The 19,977-nt window shown below is 41.6% G+C and overlaps 1 protein-coding gene across 1 annotated transcript in view; it reads left to right on the top strand.

Moving 5' to 3' along the window:
* Positions 1 to 5,194: 5,194 nt before the first annotated feature.
* Positions 5,195 to 19,977, top strand: part of LOC107193918 (thyrotroph embryonic factor) — a 71,824-nt gene continuing 57,041 nt past the window's right edge. Inside the window, exons 1-2 of the mRNA XM_015583457.1 lie at positions 5,195 to 5,561; positions 13,377 to 13,406. Of these exons, the coding sequence (XP_015438943.1) occupies positions 5,195 to 5,561; positions 13,377 to 13,406 (397 nt within the window). The remainder of the gene's footprint in view (positions 5,562 to 13,376; positions 13,407 to 19,977) is intronic.

Consider the following 19,977-nt stretch of genomic DNA (forward strand, 5'->3'; position numbering starts at 1 on the left):
AAATCGGGCCTGGTTCAATGTGAGATCGTTTCTTTTTTTATCACCCCCTCTGTCGTCCATTTTTTCCCTCCTTCTTTCGTCGAGATGACGGAGACGGGGGACGCAGATGGGGTAGATGAACGGAGGCGTTCGTTCGCCTGGCGTTCGACAGATAAAGGTCTTGTATTGGTCGATTAAAATATAAATTGCGTCCGCGGGCCGCTTCGCTTCACCCTACACGGATGAGGTCATCCTTCTGCAGACTGGTTCTCTGTGAACACTACTTCCGGTTCGGGGGCGAGAGGGAGGGATGTGATGGCTACAATGGTGTGCCTGGGTGACGATCGTTTCAACTGTTTAATTGTTGCACGATTCTTATTGCTTTTAAGAATGTAGAGAGAAAATTGTTATATCGTCCAATAATATCGCTGATTTTATTATACAGTGAGGAATGTCATGTTATGTTGTAATATTGTTATTGAGAACCATTCGAACTATTCAGAATCATTCGAACTATGCAGAACCATTCGAACTATTCAGAACCATTCGAATCTTTCGACATATAAACATTTAGTTCACGTGACGCCGGTCACCGGTGACCGTCACGTAACAGGACTTCAAATACTGAAATCGTAATAGGATTCGTTGTAAACGCATAATCAGCCAAAATATCTACACTCTCCGTGCGCTGGGCGAATGCTTTAAATCCGAGGATGTTTTATTAATGGTTCTACATGCAAGATTAATCAGGATAAACGAAGTGCCGCATTAAGTAGGCACGTTTCACAGTGGTACAGGACATCGATGTAGGAGTTCAGAAGCTTAATTGTGAATTTCGGAACCAAACTTGGTAAGCATATATTTAATGTTAATACTTGTCAAAAACATACAAAATTAGTAAGTAATGTTTTTTAATAATAATTTTTGTATAAACAAACTAAAAACTTTTTTCTTTTATGGAATTATCATTGTCAATCACAAGTTCTCTTGAAATAAACTATTATTAAAAAACATTACTTGTTACTTTTATATATATTTTTTTTAATAAATATGAACATTGAATACATGCTTACCAAGTGTAGATTTGAAATTCCCATTTTCACATACAAATTAAGCTTATGAAATCCTAAATAGGCGTTCTGTACCACTGTGCGTTTGCTCGCGCAAATTTGGAAACAATCGCAACGATCGGCGCTGCGTGCGTAACACGTCCCCCTGTGCGCGCACGGTACATATTCCTTCGAGGGAATCGTATACATACGGCCCCATGGTCCGAATGATCCGTGCATGAGATTACTTTGATATACGACAGTTTATCCGTCGGACACGTTGGGTTGTCGCAGGTCAGGTCAATTCAGGTCAACGTACTCCTTGACCTGCCCCTCTACGTCCCTGCGCCCTCGTCGTTTTCCCTCCTCTAGTCTTCGAAACTTCTATCCTACTTCAAACGATTCTTTTCCTTCCCCCAATTCGAAATCCCAGCGTCCCCATTTGCATTCTCGCGCACCGTTGTTTCAAGAGAAGTGGCGAGAGGAGGCTCAAGAAATTTTTTTTTAGAAAATACATTTCCCAGAAAATACATTTTACCCCTTCTCAACCTTTTAGGGGTTGAATTACGAAAAATCCCTTCTTAGTGGTTGTCTATGTAAGAGGGCGTTGATGAATCAGTCAATCAAAATGAGGGTATTTAGTATTTTCACAGATTTAATCAAACATAACGAGAAACCAGAAGGTAAATATTTTTTTTATTGAAACATCGAAGTGTGCAATAATTTTTTTAATAAATTTTATAAATCCACGTGGGTCGTTTTCATGTTCATGACTCAATAGTATATAAACTAAACAACATTTTATTCGATTCCAGTTTCTGTAATTAAGCTATAAGAATCCATATTTGAATTTCCACATTTTTTATTTACTTTCTATTCCCCTGTCTTGATTTTTGATCGATCGCAGTTTCAACCGATGGAAATCCGGTGAACGTAGCTTTGGAAATTATTTTAAAGTCGTACAACTGAAGAACTCATTTTTGGTTCTAGAAAACGATGTATATATGTAATAATTGATGTAAATATGTAATAATGTGGATCTGTTGTAATGTTTATTGACCAACGTTGAGTTCGAATCCGAGCCGAAAATTCGGCCAGGTGTAATTTCTTCGTTTAGCGGGGCAAATCTTTCCTGTGTTTGTTCCTCCGTTCGTCGTAGCGTTCTTTAAATTGGGTATCGTTGGACGTCCCATTAAAAACAGTCGTCACCTTCTCGAGTCTCCGAGTATCAATTAGCCGATGATTAATTTCGGGATGAATTATTCATCGCGGAAAAGACGACGTGACACGCTAATTAAAAGCCCCGCGGATTGGCACATTTAACGAGGACAGAACGATTGATTTCGTATCTGTAACAATCTCTAACAAATTCGAATATTTACGAGTAACTCGAAAGTTAGAGATCTGTTCGAATATATTCGAATAATTCAACAATTTCCGAGCTGGAAATTCAATTTCCAAGTAAATCGAAATCTTCACGAGCGTTCGAATATTCGACCCATTTGAGTTTCTGACGTAGCTCGCATTTTTTTTCAAACGGTTCGTTGATTTCAAGTAGCTCGAAAAATTCAAACACTCGACTCGAGCAATCGTATCGAGTTCGGCTCAGCTTTTAAATTACGAGTACTCGCACACCTGTGTAGTACACACGGTGTGGGGCCGCGTCATCGAGAACGCTGGGTGTGCGGTCGGAAGGGTAGAGGGAGGGGGGAAGGTGGTATCGCGGTCCACGTGACCGAGGAACGTGCCGCCAGGTGCACGTGGACCGGAGAGTCGCATCCCCCGGTATCCGCCCTGGCTGGCTCACTCGTCGGGCCTCGTGCTTTCAACCCTCTTTCGCCTCGAGGCGGAGGAGAGAGGAGACTTGTTCCTCTCAGTCATCCTCGAGCCTCTCTTCAGGCTCTTGCGCGGCCCGCACGGTCTATATCCTTTTCCGTCGATCTACAATATACAGTCGACCAGTGTTCGCGCGCGCAGTGTGTGTGTGTGCGTGAGCGAGTGTTCGTGTGTGTCGTGTGTGTGTGTGTGTGTGTAAAGAGAGACTATTCGGTTCAACGCGTACATATATAATGCTTGGTCATGTGCACAACTGTCTACATGGCCACACACACATATATTATATAAATATATATATATACATATGTTATATGCACATGAGTCTGGTAATAGACGGTTCTTGGATACGTCGTGTTAGGTCGGTGTGTAAGTAAATATCGTTTGTTTATTGACGATTGTACAGTGAGAGTCAAAGCTAAGGAAAACAGTTTCAATCAGTAAAGCCCTCCTGCATAGTCACGTGAACATTTATGCGAAATGTTAGATTCTAAAATGAGAGAAATAAATATGAATGAATCCCTATGCTCTTAAAGTGTATACTCACTTTTGACTCTCACTGTATGTGTGGTACTGGGTCACTCCAAACGGGAAATTATATTTCTTTCTTTCCGTTCGTTCAATACTTCAACTAGTGGTTAAACAAAAGGGATCATTACAATTGGGTTAAATTTTGTTGAATGGACTTTGTTTTGAAAATGGATGACGAGAATTTATATTTTCGAGGAATTATATTTCTTTATTTCCGTTCGTTCGACACTTCAACACATGATTGAAACGAACGAATCATTACGATAGGGGGGAAATTTTCTGTTGAATAGAAGTTTGTTGAATGAAGATATAATTTGGTCTTCCGTGAAAGTGATTTCGAAACCGATTAGTGAATCGTCTCGTGGCAAACGTCATTTGCTTCCGGTAATAGACTGTCGGTAGTGTTCATCGTCCGACGATATTTAAATTCAACGTCGACCAGACTCCCCGTGGATTCGATCATTCGCATGAAAAATTTATGATTCTCCCGTTTTATGGAAGTGTGGCATGTAGGGGAATTATGGTTGCCAGAGTTTATTCGGAGCATTGTTTCGTCTTGATTCCTTTCGGAGGACGTTCGAATTTACGAATTCTTGACGGGGGTCTCGCGTGTCGTGTCTGCTGTCTCGTGGATACGTTTCAATTCAAACCGACATTAATGTCCTACAATCAGTCAGCTGGGAGGTTGTAATAAATCTATTCCGAAACGACTCAGACAATTCTGTTTCGGACCCTGTTTCTTACAAGGGTACTTAGGTGACCTTTTTTTTTTTCTCTTCTTCGATGTAATTTGAATATCTAGAAAGAGATTATTTTCCCGCCTCATACATCCAAAAGAACTAGATGAATTTATAAACAATTTTAAACACAATTTGAAATTCAATTTTTAAAACAATTTTAAATTCACCTATCTTTTTTTGAGTCTATGAGACTCGTGGCCAGAAAAATCCCTCAACGAGGGAAAATTGCGGATGGTACTATCTTGGTAGTGAGGGAAGGTAAAGGGGAAGGTTATGGCACGGAAGTGTCCCCCTCCGATTTCGATGAAACTTCGTATGTTTGTTAAGTAGTCAAAAATAAGAGATACGTCTTTTTTTTTAATTGGCTGAGACGCGACTGTAAGGGGTGACACCACCCCTCGAAGTTTCGATCCGAAATTTTTTTGTTATAAACAAATTATATTTTGGACAATTTGTTAGCACCATATTATTCCACATAAAAAACCGCAAACCTCGTCCATTAGAAGTTTTCATGTATCTCCTCTGGTTTCCGAGATAGTACTTTTGGGTCGAAACTTAGAGGGGTAGTTTCTTCCCTTAAAGTCGCGTCTCAGCCGATAAGAAAAAATACGTATCCCTTATTTTTGACTGTTTAACAGACATACGAAGTTTCAACAAAATCAGAGGGCGACACTTCCGTGCCTTTCCTTGTTAGTTAATATTTTATTAAAAATTTTCTATCGCGACTAATTCCATACTGTATAACATATTGACGTAACTGTTTCTAATCTTATTTTCATTACATGTTATGTATGTATACTGGGTTTATACCCCTTAAATAACTAAATATATAAATAAATAAATAAAATTATCGCAAACCACATCTCGCAACTCTGTTGCTTACGTTCGACTACTCGACCAGGTCAGCATGATTCCGGTCAGTGAAGACCCATCAGAGAAACCGTGAACGACACTGGACTAATAAATTATACAGTGAACAATCGTTAAGCAAAAAAAAGAAAACAGTGAAAGAAGAAAGGGATTGATAAAGGTGCGCGTCCCAAAAGAGTGTCCTGCCGCCGAATGGGGAGCGAAGAAGGAGGCGATGGGATGGCAAACGTGGATGCCGGCGCTTCATGGCAGCCGTATTACACCTGGTGCGCCCCTTACGCCCACCCTCAACAGCATCCCCATCCCTCGTCCCATCCCCATACACCCTATCCCCATCATCATCCGAGCCACGTTAATCATCAGTATCCAGGGGACCAGTATCAGCAACAACCACCGGACGCCCCGTCGACAGCGAACGCTACCGCCCATTATTCCAGCTCGCAACAGTATCAGCTGCAGCTGCAACACGGCCAGACGCCGCCCCTGCACCAGCAACAACAATACCACCCTGTTAGAGGGCAGAACGGGCCGAGGAGAGCCGCTCCTTACGACCGACCAGGTATCCAATCCAGATTTTCTCTATGGCGGAGGTTGCTCCATCATCGACCATTGGCGCTTACGAGCTGACTAGAATCGAGGGGCGTGGATTTGTATGGATCAATCGGTCCTGCCAGTACATATTTAATTTTTTTTTCGTAAATCTACGACGGAAAGGGTACTTTCGAGGAATTGTGACCCGTTTTTTCTGTTCGTATGAAATTTCAACTGGTGGTTTGTAAAAAGAATCATGCAGATTTTATGCATTTATAGGGCTCTGCAAAATACTATAAGTGCAGTTTCGAGAAATTATTTTTATTACCGTTCGTTGGAAACTTTAACTGGTGGTTTGAAAAAGAATCATTACAATTGGGTTGAATTATTTTGAATTGACTGTGCTTTGAAAATGAGTGACGAGGGGGGGTGTACGTTCGAGAAATTATGTTTCTTTATTTCTATTCGTTCGAAACTCCAACTAGTGGTTTAAAAAGAGAGTGAGAGTGGTATATATGAGAGTGGTTATAGGAGAGTGGTACATATTCGTTTTTTTGGCACCAACGACTATAAATCTGTGAGTGTCGATGGAAGATTATTGGTTACATGTGTTATGAAGGATAGTTCGGTTTCACTTAATTCAAGTTTGTAATATACGGTCTTCAAGGTACAGTCAATCTACGATTAATGCTCGAAACTCGGAACTGCTTTAGAATAGTTATCGTAGAGGGTCACTGTAAATCCTCATGGATAGAGAGAACAAATAGGCCTATAACAGAATTTTTAAAAAAATTTTTTAATTGGGTTCTACTATTATAAAATAGCATTTCTTTGAAACTATTACAAAATAAATGACTAAAGCTATTTTTTTAAATTTAAATCATTTTTATTAGGTAGGTGGAGGTCATTGTATCGTAGACAAATGAATTCGTCTTGACACACACTTTGATACGATATAAAAATATATATAGCATTCCATTTAAAAAATGGAGGGTCACCGTCATTTCTAACAAAAATTGTGCACATACGAAAAAATTACATAATTTTTTTCTAATATTCACTATTTGCAAGAAAACGGTGGTTACTAATACCAAGAACACCATGTATATCACCAGAGACTACAACATATCCGAGTGTCAACAAAATCCGAAATGTTATTCCAAAAAGTGTTAAATTTCGCGAGGAATAACCCTATAGACGATTCCTTTAATTTTCGTGAGTCTTGTGCTATCTAAGACTCCCCCCTTTTCATCGCTAATGAACGCAACAGTGTGTCACAATTCCATCCGAATCAACTTTACGGTTAATGGTCGCAATTTTCGTTCCCGTTCGAAGCACAGTTAATCGGGAAGGTAACAAGAACACAGATAAGAAAGCTACGGTTTCCCAGGTTCTCCACTGTCGACGATCCATCGCTAGCTAGGCTCCTCTACCCTGTCCTGTCCTTGGCTTCCGCGGACGTCTATTATCCGGATCGCAACCCTGGAGGATTCTACGCTGAAATTACATAAGCGACGGTTGCTGCGATCGTCACGCGACGTCAATCACCAAATGGCTTGATCCTTCTTGGAGGAATTAATAACGTTGGGTAGCTTTAGCTTCTTTCGTGGGTATAACTTGTGTATATCCTGATTAAAATCCCATTCCGTTGCCTTGTATATGTGCGGAGGCACACACGCTCGGTTCATACCCTAGAGGATCGCGTTCCTTTCCAGGTAAATCTCTTGGCAGCGATCCTTCTTTTAACGCGGGAGGAAAAAAAAAGAAACGAAGGACTAGGATCGCGATCGATTGTCGTGGGTAATCGATACCCTGAATGGTACCAAGAGGAACGAACCGTTTGTGTTAGGTCCTTTTCGACCGAAGTGCTTCTAGGACATGTTTGGACGGAAAAGTGATCGTCTTATTGGGCGATAAAATAAAGAAAGAACCCATTTTGTACGTATTAGGACAACGACGCGAACTGCTACGAGTATTCGAATAATTCGAATAGTTCAAATATCCGAACACTTACATTTCTAGTACGTACCCCCTTAAAGGTGTGTGACTGTGACTGTACGACGAAGACGAGAAAGACTAACACAGGTTTGTCTCTGCGTGAATACGTTTGCGTAACCGCTCTGCAACACAATCTACCGTGGACTGCTTACTACGTATCCCTGTACGCAAAACAAAAACCGTCGACGAAAAACGACGATCGACCGAAGAGGCAAATCCACCCCTGTCTCTGTGTTAGAGAGAGATAGTAACTCTGCACGGAAGACTTGTATAGAAGGGGGTTAGAGGAAACAGCGACGCAGCCCGCTCGTCGTCGTCGTCGTCGACGGTCGGGCGGGCGGGAAAACGAACGCTGAATTATTCATAAGGGAATCTGTTGCTTTTATTCGATCGGTGTTGCGTTGCCGTTTTCTACTACCTTTCTACGAATTTATTCGGAGCACCCCGTTTGATACGGAACCGGTGAAAATTGCAACACGGGTCCCATGACGCGCAGCTTTGAGTCATCTTATTACCCGGAAATGTCTGGATTACGCGAACAGACAACGGTGTCGACGATGATGATCGGGAGTGCTTTAACGAATCGAATCGATGAATATAATTTGCAATCGGATCTGAACCGATTCCTCAATTGGTGTAACATAAACAGAATTGGATTAAATTTAAATGTCATGAAAGTTGAAGCTTCTAACAATGCTCCATTGGGCCACCTTAAAACTGATCGAAGTCGTCGACTGTCCAGTAGCTTCGTCCGTTTCGAGGACTCTCGAGAACTTGAGTCGCCTAAAAAGACATATATTTTTCTTCATAGTGTCTCCATTATCACCGAGTAGGTACATATCGTCGGTCCGCGTGCGAGGTGCCGTTATATTTCTCCTATGGAAATACACGGTAATCCAGCGAGTCGGAATAAACAACGACGTTCATCATCCGGAGTGGCGGTATACATGAAAACCGTATCTAATCGTTCGCCGTTTTCTTCCATCGTCTCGTCCACGCTGTTTTCAGCCCAGTCTTCATTTATTCAAATCTGGTATATACTTACCCCGACGGGTGCCGGTGTACAGCGTCCGCGGACGGTTGCCTCTTCATCGCAACGATGAATCTCCTTTTCGTTCATCCATGAAAACGGTCTGAATAATTCTCCAATACTCGTTCAAATACGCGACGAGTGTCCACTCGTCGATTTACATTCGCGAAATTCCATTGTTCTTGAATGTTTTCACGACAGGGATACGTAATCTCGATCGATCGAACTATGCCGATACGATAGAAAAATTTCCGATCATTCGACCGTGGATTCGATGCAGAAATTTCGATCGTTTGAAGAAAAAAAATCGATTTAAAGATTTCATTCGTAGGTTCGAAAACGTCGCGTCGGAATAACTAGAATCAAACAATGGCCGTCGCGGCGTGAAGGCCGCGAAACGGAAGCCGTGTGGAGGAGGAGCCTTGAGAGCAGGCTACGAAAGATAAAAAAATGGAAAATTCCCTGGAGACCGGAAGTCGTATCGTGTCTGCAGGACACGCGAGCCTCCGATCGTCAATTGGCGTTCCGTACAAAATTTTGTCGACGAATTAGTGGAAGGACCAATTAAGGCCCCTTTCCCCTGTAGCGGCCGGAAAATAAGATGACACTTAGGAATTTTTTTGAAAAAAGAAAAGCTAAACAGATATCGTAAACAAAACCTTCTGGCCTTTATTTGTTATACATTCAGGTAAACAAACAAAATTTTGGATAATCGTACTTACTACAATCTAACTTTCTTTGCCTTTTACAGTAAATCCTCGATGAGTGTTCGAAGGCTCCCCCGCACTGAACATTAAATATTTCATAAACTAATGACCATATATATCTGAAACAAACATCATTCCCTTCATAATTCGAAGCTCTATCACTATATTAAACCCCATTAAAGAGCCAGCGTTACACCTCAGTACCGAGGAGCACTCACCGATAGTTTACTGTATATAAAAGTATAAGGGCCACGGTCGATGTATCGTGGTAGATAGATCCTTAGGGTTACAATCATTGGTCGCTGAAACACGATCATTTAACCCTGGATCGGTACCGATGATCCTTCACAACACCGAGAACGGTAATGTCTGTCACGATGGATCGAGAGGAGGATCCTAAGACGCATGGCGGCGTTCTCCGCCGCTCAAGGACGCGCTCGTTCCGTCTCGTTGCCGAGGATAATGCAACGTTTCAGGATCTAAACTCGCGGCGTCGGGTCCGGTGTTTATGCCTCTAAGCAGACGATCGCAGGATACGGCCCCCGCGGCGAATAATCGATTTCCTCCTCCTTCTCGTTCGCCTGCGTCCCCTAGCGGACGACTTTGTCCGATTTGCTCGCCTCCGGTTTCCGTTACACGCTTCACTCGGTTCTACAACGAAGTTTTTCCGCCGGGAAAAACTGAATCTCGGTTTTCTTTGGGCTGTGTGACACCTTGCCTGTGCGTAGATCCGCTTGAAGACGGTATTACGTTTTTTTTTTATTATTTCGATACAATGAATAATTACAGTACTTATGATGTGGTAAGGTATCCATGATGGGCTATTATGTACATTATTGAATTAATTGAAACAATTTAAATTAAAGCTATGTTATTGACGTATCCAGATAGGTTGGACCTAAAATAGCCGTAAAATGGACGTCTTCAAGGCGTCATGTGCTGTCTGGGAATAGACTAGTGCATTTTATTATTCGATTAAATGTGTCAAAGGATCCTCGATATTTTCGTGTAACCGCGTCGGATGTTTCGAAGAGTAACGAACGATTCGTGGAACGAGACGCGCGGGTGAGTCATCGCGCGAAATCCACCGGAAGATCTGCTCTCGGCCCACACGCGCTGCCGCGGCTCGCATCTGCAAGCAGATGCACGCACAGATGCAGTTTCAGGGGCTATTGGCTGCGCGTAGCATCGGACACGTGATTCTTAATCCCTGAATCGTCGTGAAAGTACCGATTTTTAACATAAATTATTCAGGAATATGGAAACTCCAATGATTTTGGAAGTTTGGAAGCTGTGTAATATGGATCTAGGGTGACTAGAAATTCATAATTTTGGATTTAGGGTGACTCGAACCCCAGAGTTTTTGATCTGAGATGATTGGAACTTTGGAAGTTTGAATTTGGGGTAATTAAAACTTTAACACAGTGGGATCTTGGGTGATGGGAACCTCAGAACATTGGGATCCTAGATGATATCACTTGAGAACATTGGGATCTTGGGTATCTAGAACTTCAGAACATTGGGATTTGGGTGATTAGAACCTCATTCAGTAACTTGAATGTTCCGATGGAATTCGGAAGTATTTGATGTCTCAGAATGCTTTGGAATTCCGGAACTTACTGACGTCTGAAATCTTCGAATTCGGAAAGTTGGTTCTCGAGTGTTTAGGAATTCGGTAAGTTGGATCTCCAGAGTTTGGGAATTCGAGAAGTCGAACTCCAGTGCTTAGAAATTCAGGAAGTTGGATCTCCAGAGATTAGGAATTCAAGAAGTTAAATATCTAGAGCTTGGGAATTCGGAAAGTTGGATCTCCAGAGCTTGGGAATTCGGTTGACTCGTGGATAAACACAACCGATATTAATTAACTCCAAGGACATATACATCATGTTCACTTACAACAAGCACGTTCGTTCTCAAGTAAATGATAGTACTGTCCCCTTACATTGCGACGAACAACCGTAGCCACGCATCGGTACCCTGTCACGAGAAAGAAAGAGGGAGAAGACGCGATAATTCATATTCACGATTAACTCGAAACCTCGGCTAGTTAACGTTCCGATGCACCAGTGTAATTGCATCCTGGCAGTGAATAGATTTACACTTCTGCTCGGGGATATACCAGGTTCTGCCAATATCATTCACTTTAATCTACCGATTAAACCGCGTTACGGGCTCCTCCAAACGCGATGGCCCCCTCGCGCAAAATTTCTCTTGCCGTTCAACTGTCGTCAAGTACTTAATATGGTTAATATCTGACTCTCTAGTCAATGAAGCATCACATTACTGATTGGTATTAAACAGCCACATTTTAATAGCGTATAAAAATTATATCTATGAAATTAAACGACATTTCCAATGATCATTCTTCCATTATATTATAAATAAAAAATATATTTTGGTCAGTTGTTTTTGCACGTCTATATACGTTCAGTTTTACCGCGTATTGTTAATATTCAATATTCTATTTTGATATGGTCCAGTGACTGGTGATCGTCAGGGCAATGCAAGTGTTCGACAACCAATGATAGATGGTTTTAGGCTAGCGAAGTTCATCCGGCAGAGTGTTAGTAGTCTGCGCCCTCGCCAGAAGGAAAAAGTGTACCGCGATTACATGAAATTACGTCGCCGACGGATCGGTCGTCGCCGGTGGTAAAGGGCTTCGGTGAAACAAAGCCTAATAAAGGGAGGAGTAGGAGGATGGATACACCCGTAGGAAGGAGCCACGGCGAACAAAGAAGGGTCTTCTTCAGCGAAGACAGTTCCGAGCGGCCGTGGCTCGGATCCCTAAGCGTGTCTGCCTTGTGAGCGAGCCTCCCACTTGCGCATTATGCGAGGAGATACCCTATCTGTTGCGAGAGGAGAGAACGTTTTCCCGTTCTTTTCTGCGGCGCATGCCTGATCTCTGACCCCCCCGGGCTGCGATCTCGGCCCCAAAGACCGTCCCTGCTTCGCTGCGCGCCGGGCCCACGCGACCCATCGGACACGGCCCTGCGATATTTGCTACCTTTTGTGCTGGAACGATTTTATTGACGAGGAGACAACGTCAATACTTCAAACTTCAAAAATTCTAAAATTGAAAATGAAATGAAATTCCAAGTCGCTTAATAGACACATGCGTTACAAACATGAGTATTCTGGGGTGCCTTGTGAATTATGAATTATTTCGCCAATTATTTCCGAAATTGCAACGGGTTATCGCGGAATTATTTTCATTATTGAAGCTAGAAAAGTAATTACTAAAATGGCCCCTGAAAGGTGCAATACCAGCAATATTTCTATTACAGGAACGATAAAGAACGCGATAGATTCGTTAACGTCTTGTCTAAACGACAAGGCGTCACGCGATCACTATTTAAAAACACCTAGCTTTCATTGTACAAATACATCAAATTTATTCACAGCCAGTCGAATACGAAACGAAGACACTGCTCTGTCTGCTAGTTCATCTATACCTAGATAGCACATAGCGTTCAATGACGCCTTGAAGACGGCTTAAAGGCGCCTTAGTCTTAAAATAGTCGTAAAATGGGCATCTTCAAGGCGTCATGTGCTATCTGGGAACGAAACTACGAATCGTCGAATCGTATTTATAGACAGAGCTTACTGTATTCGACGTATTTTAGCGTTCACGCAGTAACAGCCACATGTAACTCGATTCTTCGATCTTCCACGACGCTATACGTCTGGATCCTACGGTTCGAGGGTCAAGTCGTTAAGGATTAATTAGTCCTGCCAGGCTTCGTAGAGCGTGGCACGTAACGAGAGGACGAAGAGAAAGAAGAAATAAAAGAAAAACAAAAGACACGGTCTCTATCTGTCTCCTCTTTCTCTGATCTATCATCACTTTGTTTGTTTGTTTGTTGTTTTTTTTTTTCTAAGTCATATGCCTCGCATCTCGGTTGTTTTACGACGATCACAGAATAATTATCATTCTCCGTCTCTCTTTATTGTACCTGTCTATTTTATCTGTTTCTATCTCTTTTCCTCTCTCTCTCTTTCTCTCTCTCTCTCTCTCTCTCTCTCTCTCTCTCTCTCTCTCTCTCTCTCTCTCTCTCTTTCACTTTCATACATGACGTTCACTGCAATATTGTACTTGTCTCGTTTTCAGGTGACCCCATGATAACATCCTCTCTGAAGGGTAAGTGACAAAAAACGACAGCTCATTCTGTCCTAAATTTTTTTTGTTTCGACTTTTTTGTTTTACTGGCCCTGCCCCCTTCTCCCCACTCGTTATTTTTGACTCTGTGCATCTATCCCCCTCCCCTCCACCCATCTCGAACGATCCACGCAACGATCCACGTCGTTTTCTCGGACAGTCCCGCGCCTACTCGAACGAGGACAATGGTGGGACGTGTCCTATCATTTGCATGAGTTTTTTTCCCCTGACCTCGCCCCCCCCCTCCTTCGCGGGCTTTCCCACCCTGTTTCACGCTTCACATTCTTTCACACGTACATACACTCACGAGCAGAATTATTGCGGACACACTTGAGTAGAAATTAGCGGAGAGGTGGCGTTCTGTCGCGTGGAATTGAAATTTTGAAATCGAAATGAAAATCTTGAAATCGAAGATTCTATGCTTTTTTCTCTGTTTTGTCGAACAGAGAACAACGCGTGAGGATCGATATATATGACGGTGTGTTTTATATGGCCCTTGGAATGTGCAAGCTTTTTCGGGATACCTTTTTGTGAGAGATGGTTTTTTATGACGATGGTTTGAGCAGTGTTAATTAATCGACCACGGATTTTAATTATTTTCTGTTATATATTTATTCGATTCATCGTGGATCCTCTGATCTGCTCGGGATCTACCGCGAAACGTATCGAAATAGGGTAAATGTATCTGCACCTATTAAAACCTTCGTAAGAAGACATAATATTCTACTCGATTACTGTCTTTCATAGATTCTATTCGCGTGAGTCTGCATTTTCGTAAATATTCACGATTTATTAATCACACGGTAGATATTCCATCATTCAAAAACCATCGATCATCAAATCAAACCCATGAGATCAATTCTGTGACTATGAAATAGCTTTCGACGAACGAACGAGTTTGCGCAAACATTCCACAGACGATTCGTAAGTCAATTGGATGTGTATTTAAGCCGATTGACGTCGAAATTCGCGGCAGAACGACAGATCACAATATATACGTAGGTAGACACAGCTTGGGCACCCATTTAGTTGACAGTAGAATATCGAATGGTCAGGTTTAGATGACACGGTCTTGTTCGATTCGTAGTGCAAGTAGCGAGCCACAGACACGATCACACGGCTCCACAGAGCACGACCAGTGGTGGGTAATCAAACCATTCCAGACGTGTTAAACATCTCAACTAGAACTGTGTATTTAGATATTCGAACTATTCTGACGACGTTTCAGACTCCAAACAATCTAATGACGTTTCAAACTCCACACAATTGTGGCTCGAACGACTCGAGATTTGAATCGTTTCATCAAATTGTTTGAAACGTTCACAGTGACTTGAAAGTTTGGTCTTTGAAATGTCATCGGACTGTTTATAGTTGGAACCGTTTGATCGAACTGTTTAAACAGTTTGAAGGCGTTCTTCAGTTTGAACGCCTCGCCGTGATCAAACTTGGCTTGAACTGTCCAAACTCCTCATCAGACGTTTAGATAAAGAATATGTTTGATACCGTTTGTTTGTGAACCCACCACTAAGCACGAGTAGTGTTCCGTTTGATAATACAACATAGAATAAACACGCGTTTTGTCTGTCGAAGGAAGGCAAGGTAATCGATCACGTCAAGATTTTGTTTTGAGAAACCGGACAAGATCAGAGATACGCGCCTGGATCGTGACACCTTGTTTTCCCAGTACACCATTCACAGATTGGTTGAATTTTGCGTGGTGACTAAAAACGATCGAGTGAATCCTGGTTGTCAAAAACATTTCTTGAATTGACTTGCGTGTGAAGAGTTTGCGTGATATAATTGAAAGGAAACGGGGACCACGAGAAATATTTTTGGTCCTTGAAACGTATTGGTACGCACGAAAAACGATTTAATTAGTGTTCTAGAGAGGAAACGATACTGTTATCCAAGCAGTGAGTACTATACTGGTTAATAAAAAATGACAGTGTCAATCCTTCCCATAGAAAGAGGTTGCAAAAGAATTGTTGCCTCTACAGCTACACAGCTGAATCTAGCCAGTTGTTCCCGCGGCGCTGCGATTGGCAGCCAAAGTTACCGTGGGAACTCGGCAGGCAGACTCGCGCTCTGATTGGTCGGAGTTTTTCGTTAATATCTCGTTAACAATGCCTCGGATAACATTTTTGTTAAGGAAAAACTTGTTTCAAATCATTTTACGAGTCTCCCATTTCCGTACAACTAATTTTTGATTTGTTATATACAGTAATATCTCGATGAGTGCAACGTACTCGGGTCCGATTTGGAGCATTCATGGTTTAGTTAATAATAAATTAATGCGAGTTTTTTTGGAAGATAGAAAAAGTTTGTCTCACCATTTGAGCTGCTGAATTTTGATTCTAGACCATTGTGCGACGCAGCATCGCTGCTGCTCTTGCATTTTATCCCGTCGTGCGTATGTGGCAATGCCGTGTTATGGCCTGGCTCGATTGCCTGACGGTTATGGAAGGATAATCCCCTTGGTGCGGTCGACGGTTGCTTCTCAGATTTCGCGAGGCGACCATAATCTCTCTCTCTACCCGCGGTGGGGAAACCTGGACACGGCTGGATCCACCTCGGTGTGTGCCCTGGCGTAAACTCGACGTTGTCTTCGTGAAAAATCATCGGATACTTAAGAAATTACACGAGATATCAGGTGGGGATCGGGACCACCGGCTAGGAGACTCGCGGCAATCCACGACGATAGGGAATTGAAACAAGTTTGTTTGCATGTCTACATTGCGTGAAATTTCCATTTTCTTCAATTTTTCTTGAATGGAAATGCCACGAAGAAAAGTTTTAATATTAAGAAGTACAGTGATTACTCGATGAATGCGACACGAGCAACGGCGTTATTTCCACCATTGAGGGAGTTCCCATTCGAAATCAACCAAACCAGAGTAAACAGAAACTAAGCAGAGGCTCAGCTTCGGGTAAAAAAACAAATTTATGAGAGCCTGAGTACGTGGCACTCATCAAGACATTACTGTACTGTTTAAAATATTGTATTTTTCAATGAATTGATTCGTGGCATTGGCAGTTGTTAATTTTTATAAAAGACACGTCGAACCAACGAAGATCTGTCGTTTCCCTGTTCCCCAATGTCAGTCAGTTTCTATGATCTTCCAAAAATCGTGAAAGGATCGCGTACCAATGAGACAGGCGTAAATTTGATCTCGAAGTCAGCTTTTCCTCGAAACTCTCTGGAGATTGGTCTTTGACTTTTAGCTGACAAAGGATACTAAAACATTGCGGGTGCTGGATTCTCGAGCAAGTTTAAACGCTTTCAAAAAGGTACAGTCGATTATTTGAAGATAAGCGATCCTCTGATCGCTTCGAACAGTATATTTGACAACAATACACAATTACATTAAACAATATTGACTTCAAAAATTTCTCTATTATTCTATTTTTTTTAATACTGTATACCAATAGAAAGGATTCAAATTTAACAGAGAGAATGTAGGATTTTGCTACTTGCAATTGTTTAACATTCAACAGTGAACCCAGTGTAATAAAGAAAATACAATTTCAATTGATCAAAGAAGATATATTGATTAAGATTGAATTCGAAATTTCGACGTTATTTGTTTATTTATTTATTTATTGACGGGATAAATGAAATTCTAAAATACGTTCTAAATAAACAATCTACTTGATCATTCCTTCGATTTGTCTAACATTCTAGTTAAAAATTTCTCTTTAGCGATGACAAGCAATTGAGCGTCGAACAGATTGGCAGCTAAAAACATCTTCGTAGTGTCATCTTCTAATTCGGTACAACAATTATGAAACGAATATACTCGCTGAACTTGTATTTCAATGAAAAATGCTCGACCATTAAAATTCCACGTTCAATCGAGAAGAAAAACAATGTACGATTTTACAACGATAACGAACGTGTGTACACGTCGCCGCGTCGGCTCGTTACGTAGGTACCTCGAGGATTGAATTGACCAGAAAACAGGATCGACACGCAGCCTTAAGGCGTCTCTTCGGTGGGTTTCTTTATCGACGCGACGATAAACTCTCCGGCCGATCTAACAGCGAAAACGGGAATAGATCCTTGTATCGGTGCACGCTGTTATTATCATTATCATTATCATCGGGCGTAATTATACACCCCCCCCCCCCCATTCGTTAACGAGCCGCTCCACGGTCTTAATGACGGAAAACCGTTTTAAATAACGCTGTCTGTCACTATGAAAAGACGATGAAAACCGGTCGTTAGATTCCTGTATAATGGATTAGCGTATCTTGTGGGATCTCGCGCTCGATGACGTTCTTTCCCCGCATGTTCACTCCCATCCTTCGAGAAATCAATCCTGAATCCTGTATTTATTAAATCGCCCGTTCGAGCACACGACTCGACGGGGTTTTGCAATATTAATTCCTGTCGATTAACCCCTTCGCCACGACGGAATCGGCTGGTGTCTCCATACGGGACAGTTGCGATTCCGTAACTGCTCACTGCTCTGAACCAGAAGATTCCTTAAATGCTCACTCCACTGAACCGAAATATCCCTTAAAAGTTCACTCTATGAACCCGGAAAATTCTTCAAAATTTTCCTCCTCTTGCCCTAAAAGTGCTTGAAATGATCCTCCATTCAGAGCCCATAAAATTCCCTTAGACCCTTCCAAAAATGTCCCTGAATGATACTGCAAGAGTTTCTATATAACATAGAGGGGTCAAAGCCGATTACAGTTTACATAATACACTTGCTCCGTCGATCTGCCTTTCGATGATCGATCCTCCCGTAATCCGTTCGTACGATCGTAACTAGCGAAATATGCCTCGCTTGCCCTCGCGCGTGCAATCAGCGTTCCCTTTAACGACGCTATTCGCGTCTGTCGCCGGCCAATTACCATTTCTCGCTTGCCGAGAGCTCGATTGTATAATCGGGAACGAAAAATATTTTCATCGCGCTCTCGAGGGGTCGTAGCGGGCTCCTGCGATAAACGGGTGCCGTCGATTATATAAGAAATTTATTCATCCGTAGACGCATCCTTCCCGCGACAACGACGACGACGACAACAACTGAAGAAAACGATTCTCCGCTTCGATTCCGTGGCGCGGCCGCGATTGATTATAAACTACATCGCTCTCGAACTCGGAGCGTTTAACCTCGAGCGTGTAACGAGGCTGACCTCATTACTAGTGATCGGTGATCGAACCGTTCATACGTACTCAAACAATCTGACGAGGAACTTTGAACAGTTCAAACGTGTTCAAACAATATGACAATGAACTTAAATAGTTGAAATCTGTTCAAACATCCGACGAGAACCTTAAACAGTTCAAACGTGTTCAAACAATCGGACGACGAGTTCAAATAGTTCAAACAATCTGACAATGAGCTTAAGTAGATGAAACGTATTCAAACAATATGACGATGAACGCAAACAGCTCAAAGAGTGGTTTGAAATTAAAAACGTTTCATTAAACTGTTTAAAACTAATCTTCAGTTTGACCGCTTCGCAATGATCATACTTGTTTTGAACCTGTTCAAATTTCTCGTGAAATGTTTCGATCAAACGTATTTAAAACAATTTGGAAGAAAACGGAGAAATAAAAAGATAATAATGATGTCTTCGACACCACGCTAACGAGGAATTCCTTTTCTTGACCTCTTCTGGCGCGGAAAAATCGGCGACTGTCTCGCCGATCGTTAAGGTTCCTCTGTATTGATAATCGCGATAGCTCGACGTGCCAATTACGCGACGGACAGAGAGCCATTCTTTTCACGCGACTATAACCCTGGTTCTGTCACGATCGGAGACGATTCGTCGTCATTTAGGAGATAAGAGTAGACTACTTATTTTTATAGTATCACTCTTAATTATCAGGACACCCGGTTTGTATGGAAACCAGAGCTGGGCATAATTTTATTTAAATAATATATAGTGAAAAGCTATATCTAAAAGCGTCATCCTGAGTTTTAAACAGTTAAAAACATTAAATGATTGTTTGCCAAATGTCGACTCATTCAAGAAGTATTTTTTTCTTATAAAAATTGGAATTTTCATGTTTAAACGATTAAAAATGATAAAGTACTTTTCTTTATCTTTTATTCATTATAATAAAATTAACAGAAACGCTAAAAACAAATGAAAAATATTTTTTTAGCGTTTTTGATTTTCCACAATTGGGAGAATCAACTAAAACATCGTAAAAAAATCTTCAACAAGCGCCCCAATAAATACTATCTATCAGATTTTTTACAGAATTTTTGCGCGTCATTAAACTTGGAAAATAGAGGAAAAACTGATAATTCGAATTTTCCCTACCCTTCTGATTGAGATAGAGGGTTGAAACTTGGCACAGTCTGTTTTTTCTTGACAAGCTATCGTGTATCTCAAGTGCAAATCGGTCTAAGGGCACTTTTACACTATACCCCTTCAGATTCTTTTTTTATCTTTCAATTTCTATATAAAACACCTTATTATAGAGCACACACAATTTATTCGAAGGTGATTTCGTGACTCATCTTGTGCACAGTCGACCAAATGATAAATTTCCTAATTGCAAGATATAATGTGCACATTTTCTACCCAGACG

This window comes from Dufourea novaeangliae, unplaced genomic scaffold, assembly GCF_001272555.1.
Source record: "Dufourea novaeangliae isolate 0120121106 unplaced genomic scaffold, ASM127255v1 scaffold21, whole genome shotgun sequence".
NCBI lineage: Eukaryota > Metazoa > Arthropoda > Insecta > Hymenoptera > Halictidae > Dufourea > Dufourea novaeangliae.